The sequence below is a fragment of the Perna viridis genome, chromosome 2 (genome assembly GCF_037379345.1).
Source record: "Perna viridis isolate PV_CMFRI_1.1 ecotype Kerala chromosome 2, ASM3737934v1, whole genome shotgun sequence".
Classification (NCBI taxonomy): Eukaryota; Metazoa; Mollusca; class Bivalvia; order Mytilida; family Mytilidae; genus Perna; species Perna viridis.
In genome coordinates, this window is record NC_142446.1 from 18,459,194 (window position 1) to 18,477,658 (window position 18,465).

General features: G+C 31.9%; 1 protein-coding gene and 1 long non-coding RNA gene across 2 annotated transcripts in view; one reads left to right on the top strand and one right to left on the bottom strand.

The window, feature by feature from the left end:
* The window catches only part of LOC148623907 (son of sevenless homolog 2-like), a 41,162-nt gene that overhangs the window by 22,108 nt on the left and 589 nt on the right, over window positions 1–18,465 (bottom strand). Inside the window, exons 2-11 of the mRNA XM_088566211.1 lie at window positions 14,826–15,083; window positions 13,803–13,886; window positions 8,916–8,996; window positions 7,075–7,269; window positions 6,675–6,815; window positions 4,310–4,420; window positions 3,820–3,918; window positions 2,359–2,486; window positions 2,012–2,142; window positions 1,229–1,420 (exon numbers count right to left, since the gene is read on the bottom strand). Of these exons, the coding sequence (XP_088422337.1) occupies window positions 1,229–1,420; window positions 2,012–2,142; window positions 2,359–2,486; window positions 3,820–3,918; window positions 4,310–4,420; window positions 6,675–6,815; window positions 7,075–7,269; window positions 8,916–8,996; window positions 13,803–13,886; window positions 14,826–15,083 (1,420 nt within the window). The remainder of the gene's footprint in view (window positions 1–1,228; window positions 1,421–2,011; window positions 2,143–2,358; window positions 2,487–3,819; window positions 3,919–4,309; window positions 4,421–6,674; window positions 6,816–7,074; window positions 7,270–8,915; window positions 8,997–13,802; window positions 13,887–14,825; window positions 15,084–18,465) is intronic.
* On the top strand, window positions 10,498–18,456 carry LOC148623908 (uncharacterized). Its single transcript, XR_015919576.1, has 3 exons — window positions 10,498–10,864; window positions 15,567–15,614; window positions 16,002–18,456. It is a non-coding gene; the product is annotated as an uncharacterized LOC148623908 (long non-coding RNA).

Here is an 18,465-nt window from a genome sequence, read left to right on the forward strand (position 1 = left end):
TTTCAGCTATATTCAGACGATGAACATGAAACGGATGATAAAATGAACATGAAATGATGATGAAATGAAAAACGGGATGGGACACAAAGACAGTAGGGTCGACAAATTTTGATTGCCACTAGAAAAAGGGAGGGATGGGTAAGGTCGGACAATTTAGCCTCCTGTGGCGGAGCGCAAAGGTTCCTACTCCTATCGAATACCACAGCAGGGTTCTTTAACGTGCGAGGAACGTGGCATCTTTCCCAACACGGTGCACCACTATGGTTTGCGGTCAGGTTTTCCGTATTATAGCCTGACAACCCATGTAACATGCCAGGGGTACCCCATTCCACCACCTGGGGCACACATCCCAGTTGCTCTGTGGGCAGAGCGCCTAGCCCCCGGCTAGGTTTCTGAGCACTATTTAGTCGCCTTTTACGACAAGCTTAGCGCTGCTGCAGGCCTATTCTTTTGACACCTGGACCTGCACGGGGCAACACCCTCAGGAACAATCATGCCAAGTCAGTCTAGTAGTTTCAGAGGAGAAGATTTTTGAAAATTTGTCCACGACGACGACGGACACCAAGTGATGGCATAAGCTGACTTGGCCTTTGGCCAGGTGAGCTAAAAAGAAAGTTGATTAAACGAGATTAAGAGAGATTCATGATAGCAATGTTTGGCATAATCTGAAGATAAGCGTGTGTTCGAGAGATTAACTCCTAGCTTTCTATATTCACCATAGGTACTGCAGCTAGAAGACAATAAACACTTTTACTTTTATTTATTGTTGTTATATCTTTGCTATATCAACACCAAACAATTCAACTTTATGCTTTAAAACATGAACCTGCATGTCTTCTTATAATATATATTACCCTATCAATGAAGTTAAGATGCAGACATCCCATCATGGGAAGCTGAGATTTAAAATCTACATCATAAAAATTTGAAATATACAGGAAGTTGATATCAAACAGCCACTAAAATGCCCATTAACCTGAAGCAACATACCAACTTTGATATCAATTTTATATGTAGTAGCCAACTAAATTCAACAGAATTCAAACAAATGAAATGAAGGAAAGATGATGCTTGCCTAACACCCACTCATTAAGGGAGTATAATTATTACACAAGGTACCAAGAAATAACTCTGAACAGTTATGTTTTACCATTTTGTCAACATTTCATTTTCTTATGTCGACAATTTTCACAATTCGATGATTACTTTCAATATGACAGTAACATACCATCTGTATCTTCTCTGTCAATCACATCTATTTTCCTTATTTGAAATTTCTCCTTTAATCTAAACTCAGGCTGCACCCCAGTGACTGAAGACCGCCGCAAATTCTGTTTACAAAGCACAATTAGTCCATCAAATAAAAACACATATCTCTCTGTAGTCTTTGATCTTGTGGAAAACTTATTCAAAACACCATCTGCAATTAGAAATAACGATACCATAAGCATGCTTATAAAAAGAATTCTCCCTTCTTAAAAATTTTTTTTATCCTATTAAACCATTACATACTCAGCCATAAATCACCTTCATTCATGCATCTCAACATATGAGGCCTGAACTTCTCACAAAATTTCATTAAAATCCATTCATCATTTAATGGGGGGAGTTTTGCTTAAGAGTTTAAGTCGCCTGAATATAGCTGAAATATTGCTGCGCAGGCGTTAAACCCCAACAAACAGAGTTTCAGTACAATTATCTCCCTTCGCATATGCAGTAGACTATGCTTATCTTCAGTGAACCCAGTAGATTTATAGATTTGATGTATATAGACTATGGAAGCAGTGTTCTACAACCCCATTATAGCTGGTTGTTTTGACTAGCTATAATCATAAACCTTTAATTTCTGAAAGCAATTCAGCTCTTTATCCAGTTTGTTAAACTAAAATATGCAAAGTAACATTCCTTGGTGATGCAACTATAGACAGCACAGGGAGGTAGGGAGAAACTGGAGAGAACTGCTAGCCTGAAGTGGTAAAGTTAAACTGAATGCATTAATGCAGTACTATACCTAATATGTATTCACTACAACTTTGCCAAATATCCTTGCCCTCCCAACCATCTATACTTTTCTGCAACTCTGTCATTTTCTGAACGATTGCCTGTCTCCCAGTTCTACCATGTAACCTCAATGATGTCTCCCTAAAATAATAGATAACACATCAAAACCGTTAGATCTGGATATAACCTGCGAAAAAAAAGTTTGTCTAAGGCTGAAGTATCCTGTAATTTCATATCAAAATAATCATAATTGATGCACATCAATCCATACAAAAGAAACAGCATTTTCATTTTTCCACCATGATCTTAAAGTTACACTTTTTTCTAAAAAAGCCATATATTTTTACAAGTACTAACCAAGGCTTTTTCTTCGGCATATTTCCACTGAATTTCCTCTCAAGCATCGTCTTTAAAGTCATTAGTAAACCATCAGCTTGTTTAAGACAATCCTCATCTTCTTCATTCATACTTGTTGTCATTAGAGCCTGCAACACAATTTTTATTAATAAAAAAATACTGTGGTTAGATTAGTATATTTCATTTAGACTCTTCAGTTGTGTTAAAAGAGTAAGTTCTGCAGATGCTAAAACAAATCCTACAAAACTGACAATGTCAATCAAGATCCTACTTGCAGAATGAAGGCATATACATAAGTGAAACAAGAAGTAATGATCATGGCCATATAGGTATATCATACTCAAAGTATAAAATCCCTATTAAAGTTCATTAAAAAGGTAAATGGACCACAGGTTCAAATTTACTTTCAAGAGTGAAAGGTCCTGGATTTTTTTCATCCTCAATGAAAGGTCCTCTGTAAGAAAGTGTAAAGTCCTCAATAAGAGTAAATGTAAATATGGTAGGTCCAGAACCAAGGTATATTGTATCTCAAAGGTCTGGTATCATAAATTGAGGGTCCTAGACTTGGATTGGAGCAATGCTTATTTGAACCCTTGCATAACTAATGACTGTCAAGTTTGAAGCAATTACAATGAGATGTTCTCAAGATCTGGAGCCACATGTAAAGAAATTGCATGTTTACATATTTCATTCAAATATACATATTCTAAAGACATGTATATATTCAGGATATAAAAACTTGTAGAATTCAATTTTATAGAAATGAAACAAAATTTAATTTTGGACCCTTAGAACCTAAACTTGAAGCTAATTAAAAACTGAGCAAAATATCAAATATCTATATACATGGTTAAAGTCAGCATACCAAAAAGTTATACAAGTTTGATATAATGCTTAAATGTGTCCTTTAATTCCGAAACTTTAAGGGAAATAATTCCCAAAATCAGTTCTAGCCTCTCTTTTATATTATGAAATTTTAAGGTATGATTTTGTAGATCCATTTACTTATAATCAAATTATTGTCAAGAAACCATTAATATTTTAATTTCAGTCCTTTATGACCTCTAATTCTAATGGTTAAAGACATAGCCCCCAAAATTAACCTGAATATTTCTTTTTGGAAAAAGAACATTATGATTAAAGTTGAACCAATAAAATATGGGACAACCCACCCAAACCTTAAGAAACTTCAATACTTTCTTATAAAAGTATCAGAAGGAGACTCTAAAGAGCACCAAGTTTCTTGAAGTGGTACCCCAATTATTAATGACTGCATCAGATACACGTACCTATAAAACTGCCAATGCAAACTTACAAAATTGACAGTGAAAGTGGAGCATACAGTTCAAACATCTTTGTCATTTCAGCTAATTGATGAAATTTGATTTCTATTTCAAATATCCAAATTATGTTTTACATGCCCTTAAAAAATCAGCTCTTCAATATATCAGGAAATCTTACCTTAATGACTTCAAAATAGTGTAAACAATGATATATGGGTCCTAATAAAAGTTTTGGCAAGACATATTTCATAGCTTCTTTTATTCCATGCCCTTCAAGCTGAAAATAAATTAACTTTGTGTTACTGTGACAGATCAAGTATATTAGTTCTGGTGGACTGAAAAATTATCATATAACATTTATTTACTTAAAGTCAATTATTAATGTTCCCAATTACAATTATGTTATGTGACTTAATTGGGTTTAAAAAACCATGAATTACTCCTAATTCCTTAAGTTATATTTGTGACTGATATCATGCACAATTGAACTATCAAACAGATCCTGCTTTGTACTAGTCAGAAACGCTGAGCCTGATTTTTATTGTGCACCCATCCCATTAGTAGGCATGCCACCCCATTTGGCCACATTATTCTGAGCCCAAACAACCAATTGTCACTCCATCTCTCTTAAATGAAGCCTCTATTACAACTGATAAGCATTTTCCTACCTCTAATGTTTTACTGAGATCCTCTCTTTTTAACAATATGTTGAGCCTCTCTTTACCATGAGGAGCTAACATATCATCAACATATTTTTCATACACACTGAATTCTTCTTCCTGTAACATATCAAAATCAAAATATATTATCATAGTTACGGTAAACAAAAGATCCAGAACAGTTTTTTTTTTAATATGTAACTGGAGAAGACTAGCGCTTTGAAAATGGTCATATTAAAACAGGCAACACAGTATTCCACATTCTTTGTTAAACTGAATGGTGGGATAAAGGAATCTTGGAGTGATCAATTTTTTCAATTGGTTTCAGATAATAGAAACATGAGGCTTTGACACCTGTTTAAAAATTTGCCTTTCAAGGGCAATAAATCATAAGGGTCATTTCATCAACTGAAAATTTTTATCTTTTATAGTTTTTAAGATATTGACTGAAAAAAAGCTAAAAACCTAAGTTTTCGCCTATCAAAGGCAATAACTCTAACAAGGAGTTGTCCCACAACTAAACAACTATGATCCCATGCAGACTTTTGTAGGCTCATTTTGGCAATGAAAGAATTTGGCTAAACCTGACAGTTTTGGAGATAAACTTCTGATTAACCCCTTTGTTCTATTTTAAGTACTTCTAATAAGTATTTCTATTTTAAGCATTTTATAATATATGTAGAATATCCTAAGGAACATGCATACTAAATTTGGTTCCAATTGGTCAAGTCAAGAAATGTCAAAGGAGATTTTTGAGGAAAAAAAATTTAAAAAGCTGAAATAAAAAAATAAAAAATAAAGAAATAAAAAAAAGTGCAATTACTCCAACATGGGTTGACAGATTAAAACAAAAAATTGACCACAGATAGATCTAATCATGCTGAACACTTTTATCCATGTCAAAATTTGCCTAAACCTAATGGTTTTAGAGATACACAACTTCTGTCTGACCCCTATGTTCTACTTTCAGTAACTGGTGCCATGTTTTTCGATGCATCAAAAATCCATATATCAGTTCTCAGCAGAATAACCTAAGTAACATTCATACCAAATTTGGTTCCAGTTGGTCAGGTTATGTCATTCCAATATCGGACATACAAAATTGTCAATGCTTATAAATTACAGTCTGCGTGGTTTTATTAGTGTCTAAACATCCTGTCTACTTGTCTCCTAATTGTTTATTTGAAATTAATTGACAGGTGTGTGTCGATATTAGCCAATGTGCAGCCACCTGTGACTTTGATTTACCTTTAACTGATTAGTTGATTACAGAATTAAATTAAGGGTACACGTACAGCACCACTGCGTACATGAATGAATTGAAGTGATTCAGAGAATATTCATACATTTATTACTTGATTTACTGAATTAAGAAAAAGATTTACAAATGCATCATCTTCCCACTGATTTTTTCAGAAGTAACAAAAGCATGTGGAGCTGAAACAACAAATTAGTCATTGTTTGTAATTATTAATTTATCGATTGAATCCTATTTATACAGAAGTCAATTAACCATTTAAATCAATATATAAAATATATTCATGATTTTCTTTTATTTATCTCAGAAGTTTTCGGCTGTTTGCTGATGTGATGAAAAAGTCTGAGAGATACAATGTTTTGTTTACATGTTAGAATGTCCACATATGGTCAAAACTGAACTTGTTCACTCGTTTAGATATTTTGTAACAGACATTGAATGTGATGAAATAACACAAATTCCAATATTTCTCATTAAAAAGTTGTTTCTTTTCAAGTTTATTCTCGATCTGCGCAAATGAAAGAACAACACAAATGTCTGCTGGAGTTCGATAAAATGACAGACATGGGACCCTTGTTGAAGATGTATGCAAAGAACTTTGGTCTGACCCTTATGTTCTATTTTAAGTAATAACAGCCAAGTTTTTCAATGGAACAAAAACCCCCACATCAGTTCTATGCAGGATACCCCTAGTAACATTCAAACGAAGTTTGGTTCTAAATTCTCAAGTAGTGTCAGAGGAGAAGAGTTTTGAAAATTTGTTAATAAAGACGATGATGAATGCCAAGTGATGGCAATAGATCATATGGCCAAATTCCCATAATCTGCCTTTAATTATCTCCTTGCTTTAATAACATTTGAGCCAAGATTTTGCAGATGTTCAGAACACATAGTAATGGTTTATCATTGTGAAAATGTGACAGGCTTACGATTATTCAATTTCAAATGCATCCTGATGTTTTTTTTAATTTGTATGAAAAATAATTACAAATAATAAAATACAATTTTGGTTAAAGAAGACAAAACCACATTATTTCTGATTTACCATATCAAATAATACCTTTCTCTGAAAACACCCCACCATTTTATTAGCTTTTAATATCTTTTTTTTTTTACCTCAGCCATATCTTGAAAACAAATTCCAACTAGAGGTTTAGCATTTTCAGCAGCCAGTTCTACCTGTTCTTCAACTGAACTAAGAAGGTTGGCTGTCAGCTCATAGATATCTAATATATTGCTGAATATCACATCTAAATCCTGAAATACCAACAAGAGATTCATTTTATCTACACATTTCATTTTCATACTATGAAGATATCACATTAATTGATCAGTTTTGTATTAAACTGTAATTGTTTGTCTTCTGACAATTATATTTGTTTCACATTACCATTACATGTATATCTATTATATTTTCAGACAATCTGTTTGATTCTTCTTAACTCTTGCTTTAATCCATTGCCTTAACAATGTAGTAGATAGCTTGGTACAATTAATATACTGAAGTTATATTTACCTTGCTTTTTGGAAAATGTTTTACAAATGGGGCTCTGAACACTTTTATAATCATATTTAAATCTCTCATATACTGAGTCTCTTCAAATATAAAGTCTTTGACAATTTCCTCATATGTAAGAGATTCCAATCTGATTGGTTCTTCTAGCTCTGGCATTGAAACTTCTTCCTCCTGAGAGAACATATCCATTAAAACCTGAAAACATATATTGTCTTTTACTCATGCAAGTCAAAACTATAGGGATAAAAATATATCAATCCAAACTATAGGGATCAAATCTATCATTTAAACTACAGGGATTGAATATATCACCCAAAACTATAGGGATCAAATCTATCAATCCAAAAAATAGGGATTGAATCAATCAATCAAAACTATAGGGATCAAATTTATCGATCCAAAAGATAGGGATCGAATCTATCCAAACCATAGGGATCAAATCAATCAATCCAAACTACAGGGATCGAATCTATCAATCTAAACTATAGGTTGTGTACAACACATGAGACCAAGTTTTGTTGAAAAAAGCCTACTGGTATGTCCATCAGCCATAATTTCTACAAACTTTGCACCCAAAAAGCTTCATAACAATAATGCAAGCTGCTTAGAAAATAGAAACAGACAGGGTGACACCTATATACCTCCAAATTAAGAGCTTCACTTAGTACAGCATGACCGCAGTGGTCCAAACCCTTCACATTTGGGTCAAGTGTGAACACAATATTAGTTATTAATATACTTAAACATAGGGACTTACAGTTCATTTGGACACTACGGTTTGGACACAATCAAGCTCAAAATTCAAATTTTCAAAACTGGACCGAAATTAAATAAGTTGATTGTTCCCGATGTAGAAATAGAAATTTTTTTTTTTTAGAAATAGAAATTTATTGATAACGCTCAGACACATAATATGTGTAACATGAGGTCAAACATATATACAAATCATAGATGGCAGAAAGAACAGACAAACGATGTACATATTAAAATAATTGACTGATTTTTCTTATAAAAAGGGCTATATTTTTGTAAACATCAATATGACAGTAGGTAAGTAATTTCGTAAATTTATCCAATCTTGGATACTGTATGTAATAGTTGGAAATAAGTTTGCTCCTGAATTCTGTTACTAGACTGTTATTGCAAACAAATAAAATATGATATTCATCCCCTATTCCATATTTACACGAAGTACACAATCTTTCTTGTCTTGACACATTAAACCATCTTCCAGTTTCTATTGGGAGATGTAGATTTGACGTACATAATTTAGTTATCCAAATCGTACTAGTTTCTGGAAGTATATGTATTATTATAAGATATTTTTCAAGTGAAAATTCTAATTTAAATGAACCATAAATTTGTCCTCTTGAAGAATTATTTATGTCACTTAACCACTTTTGTATAAATTGTAAAATTTTAGTTACACGATTTAAGTCAAATTGACTATCCTGATTTAAGAAATGATATCTAATGCCAGTTTCATTAAATGTACATTCAATATGGTTCATCCATTTAAAGCTCTCAGTTTATTACATTTCAGTTTATACAATAAAGAATACAATAAACTACCTAACTTATCTTAGCCAGTTTGACAACTTATAACTGGAAAACGCTAAGAGATATCTGAAATCTGATTGAAAATGCAGGACGGAATTTAAAAAAAAAAATTTTGAAATCAGACCAAAAACAAAAAAGTTAATTTTTTTTTTTTTTTTGGCATGATCTAATTTTGTACCTCATTAACCCCCAAAACAGTTAAATATAATTCTACCCTGTAAAAAAATTTCTTTACAGACAGACATATAAAAATTCTAACTTTGGCAATGACATATAATTACCTGATCTGCACATATTGCTACTTTGATATCTTGCGATGTTATTTCTTTGTGCTTTATATTCCTAACATAATTTCCTGTCAACTGCAAACATAAAAAGTATACTTCTTTTATTAATGTAAAAAGCATAGAGACTGAAATATAACTCATAATACTCAAAGGGAAAATTCTTGGCAACTTTTTTAAAACAAAAAATTAGTGTGAATGATATTACTTCTAAGATACAAAACCCTTCATCTTTCAACCAATAAATGTGCACAACCAGTCAGCCCCATCCATAAAAAAGCCATATACCTAATTTGATATCAATCTGTCCTATGAAGGCCAAGATTTTGATGGAATAATGGACAGACAAGGTGATTCCAATGTACCTCCCACTTAAAAGAGTCAGCCGGTGTAAAAATATGGTTCTTTAATTAACACTTAAGATTACCCTGCAATCAATACATCAGCATTTATATAATAGGGATAAATTCAGTAAAAGACTTTCAAGCTCTGTCCCTTGAAAATAAACCATTAGTAATCAAGAAGTTTCACGTATTACTCATTGAAATTTACATGCCAAGCTATTTTTGCCAAATTTTTAAAGTGCTGGAAAAAAATCTCAAAAGCAAAATAAATAAAAAGCTTCCCAGACACTAGCATGATACAACCGAAGCCAACAGAAACCTGTTTAGTTGGGGGCAAGTGTGGACAAAACAACTGGCTTGGATAAAATTATGCACAATATTTTGAAATTCAATTAAAGCAAAAAGTTATGCGTTTGGTCATTAAATTTTGATGAAGAATGAAAAAAAATCCAGTCTTCATAAAAATAAGGGTTTGGACCCTGTGACCCCTCATTACTAAAACACAGTAATATTAAAAAACTTATTGAAAAATGGATGTAAGAACTTGCAGGAGGAATCTAATGAAAAAAAAAACCTTAATTGGACCAGAATTTAAAAAAAGTCAATTTTTTTAAATGAAGTCCATATTAACTAAAAATCCACAAGAGAAATCTGAACCTGATCAAAAAATGCAGGCAGGGATTTTCATAAGGAATCCAACATTTTTTGTCTTCAAAATCAGGCCCAAAATAAAAAAGTTGATTTTTAAGGTGTGGCCCACTATGGCACCTTATAAAATGCTAAATGCCATTTCAAAATCTGTTAAGTATACTAAACACAGTAATTTGTCAGAAAAAGAATTACTGTCATAATTGAATGAGAAATAAACATGCCACATCAATTAAAAATAACATCCATTTTACCCATTTTGGCCCTTTTTTGTAGAATGGTAGGGGCCAGAGACCTTATTTTCAATAGCACGCTTCCTCTAGCAGCAACTAACAATGTCTAATGTGTCAAAATTTCACAACACTTAGTTCACTACAACTAAAGTTGTTGTACGGAAACATAAAAATAAAAAGGATGACAGTATCATAACATAATACTACCACCAAAAAAAACAGTAAAAAAACTGGCATATATTGAAGTGCAAAAAATGAAATATCTCTCAAATTAAATTAAATTGCAACAGTATTATTCAATCCCATGGATACTCATCTTCACTTCATGACAAACTGTCTTCCCAGAAGGGGTGGTCCTTATAATGTCATGCATATTTAATGTATTTACCAAGTGGTCAGTGATAAAAAAAAAATGGGAAAAAATACTTTCAAAAGTTTTTAACAGTTGATATAACAAAAATGAAGAACAAATCATAAAGAATTTCAAGTATTATCCTGTTAATTGCAACAATTGATAATAATATTAAAAATTAAATTAAATATAAAAATATATGTTTTAAGTTTCACAATCAGTGGCATGTTTTATAAATAGTTACAATGGTTTTCCTCAAATGAGGAAACAACCCACATGAAGTCATCCCTACAACAAATAGTCGACAGGAAACCAGTAATGACTCACATGTGAATCACAGTCTGCACAATGATCAGGATCTTTCTGAAGGTATTTGTATAATTCTTAAATTCTTCACATTTCTTATAATATTTGAGAAAAAAAATTCAGAACACATGAACTAATTACTTCTAGAATTTGTTTTGGATACAAATAGATCACTTAGCTGAAAATGGGAATTTATAATAAAAAAAAAAATCAGTATTTTATTTCCCTTCAGAAATTCTGTATTGTTCTACAGTTTACAATTTCTATCCTTATATCATTTAAAGCTGCATTAGCTGCCAAATTTGTTCAGTTCTGATTCTACAGAATTTTGCTGATTCAATGAATTAAGTGTGTAGTAATGCAATTGATGCAATAAATGCTGATAATACAGAATATTGTGAAAACAACGTTATTTTAATCAAAGAAGATCGATAGCTCTGATCTAATTATTTTTCGCCATTACCTCCGAAGATTGCCGACAGGACATTCACCTGAGTTAAAAAATACTTTCACCTTGGTAAAAAAAAATTACAATAACGGATACACAGGTAAGCATGTATCTTGTTTACATTTTCATTTGATCTATTTCTTGATTAGTTTTCAAACGAATAATGACAATTACTGACCATTTTTGTGCCATATTATATCACAATATGTAAATTATAAATGGATCCTTGCGTTATATTCAAACTTTTTTCTTTTACGGTTTGAGTCTGTCGGTCTTCCTTGCCATTGATTAACCACTTTTGCTTTGCAATCAAGATTTTTTTTAAAGAATCGACCCTTACTGCACATGCATGGATTAAGGTCACCAGAAGTTATTTGCATACGAATTTATCTAGGTCAACTTTTTGTCTTGCAAGACAAAAAATATATCAACACCTATTACATGTATTTAATGCATTTTATTTGTGGCTATCAACTGAAATTATAGAGAAAAAGTATAATTTAGTAGAAATGATTCAAAGTTAAGGCATATTTCAGCAAAAACAAAAATTTACGAAAATGACAGCTAATGCAGCTTTAATGTCAAAAATACTTAAGTTGATGCCCTTAGTCAAGTGATCTTTACAATATAATTTAACAATAGGTGGTGCCTTCTCTTAAAAACATGCATCATTGAAATATGTGAAATAAGAACATGTAAATATTGTAGAATACGGGATATTATGTATGCCCTCTATAATTATTTCCGGATATGTATCATGAATCCCTGGTTTCTTCAATTAAAGTTTCATGTATTGTCAGTTTAGAATAATAATTGGCCTTCTAGAATTAAAGTAGTAATAGTATTACTATCTATAGAATACTTTAAAAGTATGTACATTTACTGGTGATATTACCCCCAATTTTTTTGTGAAAAAGGATGCTTGAGTTCAAGCAAACTATTTATAGCTGGACAAAGGTGACAACCCAAAAGTTAAACTTCTTATACTTCTACAATATTTGTACTGTATGAATAGATCATAAATTATTCATAATCACTAGTCAAAAAAGTCAAGTTTCTTTTATATTTTGCAAAACCAGGAAGTAAATTACACTATCACATAAAATTAAAGTAACTGCATCAATGTAGACCAATGTGATCTTTTGAAAGGATATTTGTTACATTGATCTTAATTTTAGAAAACTGTACAGTCTGCTTAGCTACAGATATTGCATTTTTTTTTTAATAAAAAATCAATTAATTTATCCACATTTAGCTTTTTGTTTTGAAAAATCCAGTTTTTAACTACTTTTGGCTTGTCATAATGATCTTATTTAAAAATTATTACCATATGTGGTAATGTAACTGCTCATCACCCTGTTAAGCTATACATAGGCATATTGGAATCATTCTATTACTTCCTCTAGAATTTCCTACAAGTAGGGGGGCCAAAAAAACACCTCTATGTATACCTAATCCTTTAAACTCAATCACAAATGGCAAGTTTACATTTCAATGAGGATCCTGATCTTGCAAATGTTTTTATATAAATTTATGAGAACAAATGAATGAAATTGGGTACATTTTTTTATTTTTTTATTTTTCAAGGATGCAATCGCTCACCATGTCTGAAGTACCAATACATTTTATAGTAGAACAGACGGTAGAAGCAATCATTCAACATCCTTCTTGAATTAACATGCTATGTATGATGATGTTGTTTGATAAATTTATACTGTTGTTTATTATAAAGATAACTCAATTTGAATTTATTCCAGCTACATTCCTTACAGCATGCTTGAAAATACTTTTTAATGTCTGACTAGAATGCAGTAGTGTGCTAAAAATAATTAATCAGGATTACACATAAACCTAGAAATAATGTGAGCAAGCTCACAAAGGGAATCTCTCTGCTTTAAATAGACGTACATGTAAAACCCGTAATTTAGATTATCTCCCTTTGAAGCCTACAACAATAACTATATTACTCAATGCACATCTACATATGATAAGCAACCTTACTATAAATTTACATCAAAATCCCTTGAATGGTTTAGGAGGAGATGCGCTTACGAGGTTTTAACATATAAAAACCTGAATTTGGTTTTATCTCCCTTTGGAGTTGTCATCCTTCATGCACATCAACATATGGTACCCAACCTTCCTACAAAATTACCAAAAAATCCCTTTAACGGTTTAGAAGAATTTGCACTTTCACATGAAATGTGGACAGATTGACGGATGGGGTGATTCCTATATACCCCAAAACTTTGTTTGTGGGGGGTATAAAAAACATATCCACACTTTGAACAGAAGAGAGTATTGCCAGGATATGATATAAAATTCTTCCTCACTTGACACAAATGCAGGAAAATTAATATCTACTATTATGAAAAATCAAGGACCATTTGTTACATTGAACTAATTTTTTTTTGAAAATTACGAAGTTCTGGATTATCATAAAAAGCTAGTGTAGTCTAATTACTTACACTGGCATACAGGTACCCACTTATTACAGATATGCTTAAAGATAAGGTCAAATGAATATTATAGTTACAGTTTAAATGCTCTCACCTTCAATATATCTGCAGCTATATATTCAAGAACTGCAACTATATAGACTGTCACCTGGAAATCAATCTTATATCCAAGAACCTCCTACAATTTCAAATGTCTTCTTTAATCAAAACAAATTATTATTTATCAATTCTCTTACATTGTAAATAAACAAAAATACATGTTAAAATTTTCCAGCCAGTTAAATCTTTGATCATGCCTTATTGTTTAATGCAACACTGAGAAATAAATATTTTTATGACCCAAAACAAAACCTAAGATAAATTCCAGTTAAAATGTTTTGACCAAACTGAATATTAATAATCTCTGTCATACAGATCATACAGTCAAATGAAAATATCTGTAATAAAAATTCATAACTCATACAGAAAAATCTGATTTTTCTAACAATACTTATCAGAGGTACAGATTAGTTAATACCCAGGCTTTAAATAATAAGGAGTTTCAGTTTCATTAATACAAGATAGCAATACACAATGCCTCCTATTAGCAAAAAAAAATAAAATGTGAAAACAGAGATTTAATGAGAAAATAGTCCTTTGAAGAGTTACAAATCTGCCAGAATTTATATGATATATGATCAAACTTTATTCCAAACCTGACCAGTACAAATCTTAACCTATCTACAGGTATATTTTACAAACAAAATTTCAAACTATTTCCTAAACAGTTTGATCAATGGTCATAGCACACTCATTTTTTCTCCCAATCAAACCAAAATCTGAATGTAGTCAGTAACTCATCTTGATCAAAATACAGAAAGTATAACTTTACTATTCCAACCACTTAGGGACAAATAAATAATGTATAATGAAGAATTAACAGATTGATTAAAAATATAGTATCCCTTCACAGAAGACCAAATTTGGTCCAGACTGAAATTGATTAGTTTAAATAAGCAGGAGTGTCAATTTGAGTTTTTCATGTACATGCATAGAGAATTGAAAGAAAAAAAACAAAAATATAGTAAATGTACATGTGTGTATAAATGCTTTAGGAATACCGTAAATAAAATATTACCCGCACAAGTAACTGGTGGATCTTTTCAACTGGTAGAACTAGAGGGTTATTTCTTCCTTTCTTGATAGCACTTTGTGCTTCCTTAATTGCCCATTTGTCAATGGGGTCAGGGAAGTTTTTGTGTACTCTGTCTTCAACATCTTGTTTGGTGTGAGGTTGAGATGCACATAAACTTGACAACAAATTCAATATCAAATTTTCAATATATTCTAATGCATCCTCCTTTGCACTAAGTGATGGATGAACTTGACCCTGGACCTGAAAAAAAAGAAAGAAAAAACAGTTTAAAACATTATCATTTTTTCTATGGAGTGCTCATTAACAGACAACTAGTACTTAGGATTTGGTTATTGCTATGGTTCATCAATCAATTATACCAATAGGCTCGATTCTAGTTCAAAACCTCTGTCCACAAAAAAATACAAATTAACTGTCATAGTTAAGAATCAAAAGGACAATCGAATCACAAGTTCCTTGGATTTCTTGATTCTTGAACCTAGTTATAAATCTATAACCAGTGGCAGAAAATGGACGTATAGATAACTGAAGTAATGGGAACAACCATTACAATACAATGTTGTCAACAATTCTCCTAAGGTGTCCTACAGATACATTTGTAGTTCCAAATTTCAGTTCATGCATCAAAAGATGCAAAATGAAATTATATTCATAATTCATATATTGTAACTATTGGTGTCACTCTGACATATTATTTTCTGCATTTAAAATCTGATGAAAAAGGTGGAGTCCACAGCCTTATCTAGACATCAACAACTAGGAGAAGTTGAGGTAAGTTCTGTTTGAAAAATAACAACATTGACATTTTTGTTTATGTAATCTATTAAAATGCCTCCCTAAACAGGACAATTGGGAAAAGTGAGCACAAGAAGTTTTTGCTCATTTCTTCCTCTGGGTCCTTGGAGTCTAAGGACAATGCAATATGTAACTCAAGGTTGACAAGTAAGAGGTACCAGTAGATATTTGTGTGGAAACTATTTGGGAATTCAGACCATAACAGATAAAACATAGTAAAATAATCCAGAAACTATTCAATATTACACTTTTCCAATATTTTAATGTTTGAGACAGCATTGTGCATCAGAATTGAGATGCTAATTTCATCAAATATAGCTGCTAAATGTACCATTGTAAAATAAGATGCTTCTCATGACACAGCTTGATATGACTGCAGATGTCCAACCAAGAACAGATATGGCAAATATGGACACAACATTAAAGCTTCATATAGCTGTGAGTTTTGATTGCAATTAAATTTTTGGGCACAGGATAAGAATTTGATCAAAACCGAAGTGGCCTTTATTTGCCCCTTTCTCCTACAAATGTAAGTGGTACAAGTAACAAGCCAAAAATCAGTCTGAGTCTTTTTTTTTTTGGTAGTTATGACACCTTGTGATACAATTTCGAAGAAATTCATTCACTTCTTCTCAAGTTACTGTTCAAACTTCAAGAATGCTTGTTTTTGTCCATTATGTCTTAACAGTTCAAGTCGCAATCCCCCAAAATCAATCCTAGCTTCCCTTTGGTTGTGTTTTTTATAAATGTACTTTTTATTTGTACTTTATTTATTTGCCTTTATTTTGCTTGTAACATTATTTGTAATATTAACAAGGTATGGAGAATGTAAAACAACTTTGTACATGTATGCCATATTTTACTTGTATATATAAACCAACACACCAAATTTGAAATCAATCTGTCCAGTAGCAACCAAAATAACCTGCAATATCTACATTTGTACAGTGTACATGTATAAAGCACTACACAAAATTTCAAATCAATCTTACCATTGGCAGTCGTGAAAAATGAGACAAAATTTAGACAGATGGACGGACAAGGTGATTCTAATATACCACCCACATGTTGAGTGTAAAAAAATATAGCAAATACATAAACCAATAATGTCATAAATAGGACTTAGGGTGATATTTTTTTTAAAATGATTTCCTAACTTATATGAGTTTTTAGCACATACTTGGATGTAGCATCATGTGGGTGCACCAAGATTTAAGTTTGGGACATTTTTTTCTGCCAGCTTTTAGGTATTTTTTTCTATTTACTTGAGAGTTTCAAAGCAATTAGGACACTTTTTTGGTTGAATACAAAAGGAAATGACCCAGAATGAAGTTTCCTTGCCCTTATATGCTGATGAGAAAAAAAATAGGTGGCTCAGCAGGCAAACTCTGTTCAACTCTGACTTGCCTACTATAAATAATATATGCAGCAGGCTAATTAGAGAGTGCTTATTTTTAGTCTTTGAAATTGGGACTAGCCCACCAGTCAATGCTGGTAAAAATAGAGGGAAGGGCTTGCTGAAATTTTGTTTCCAAGCCAATATATCCTATATAAAATTCTTTTCAGATTAAGGGTAAGGGCTTGTTGTCTGAAATTAAGATGGCAAAGACTGTTTTTACTCCTGTTTTGTTATCAATATGTACTTATGGCAATGTACTTGAACTACTGGAAATGCCAAACAGCAAGTACATTTATAAGTTTGGGTAATTTCATCACGAAACCTGCTTGCCTACCGAGCCATTTCGTCTACCTTCCTGTTTGCCTTGAGCCATTTTGCCTATATACTGCTTTGCCTTGGGTACCTCTACTGGTGGTGGCTCAGGTTCTGTTGGTGCTGGGTTAGGTTTCATTTTTCACATGGTGCACATCAAAGCTCCAAGCTCTGAATGTTAATTTCTTTGATATTTCTAGTTGTTTCCTTTGGTCATATTTCTCTAAACATTGACGTTAGTAAGTTTTTTCAATTGAATTTCTCAAAAAGTTTAAGTACCGTTTTATCTGTTTATTTAGCAAATGTTAATTTGTTTATGATTTTTTCTCAAAACATATAAACAACCATAACTTTCTTGATCTTATAAATTATTAATCACAAACCAACAATAAAGCCATGCTTAGGGGCTGATCCAGACACTTAGAAAAGGAGGGGTGCCAGCTGTGATTTCTCAGAAAACTGAGAAAATGGGGTGCTAGGACATTATTTGCCATTTTCTGTCAATTTTACACTTTAAAATGACAAATTTTCCAATGAAAGGGGAATGCCAACCCCCTGCACCCTCCCTGTATCTGTTACTAAAGCTTGTTTATTCAATTATGAATTAATTGCATACAGGATCTTAGTTATTTAGCACTTTGATTTTCAGAAATCCTTTCTTTTTCTTATTTTTAATTATTGTTAAATAACCATTTTCTTCATGAATATACATGGATAAAAATCAATATTGAGTTTTGTACATTTTAATGTAAATACTATCAGTCTAATCTTAATCTAGTTATTGTTTTTCTTCCTTTATTATATATTTTATACTAATGATTATTAACCCTAGGCCCATATACAGAAATCTATAACAGGTATTCCATATCAAGGCAAAACAACTCACTTTATTATCAGGCAAAACAACCAGACGCAAACAGAATTGTAGGCAAATCAACTCTGCACAACAATTAATACATGTATTACACAGTTAAGATTCCATTCAAGACTACCATATTGTAAGTGAAAAGTACAATTGAAGGCATGTCCTTTCTTTTTTATATCAACTTTTATATTTGAAGGCAACTTTACTGAATGATGGCTGTTGAAGATTTAAACCAATCAAATTAGTAACAA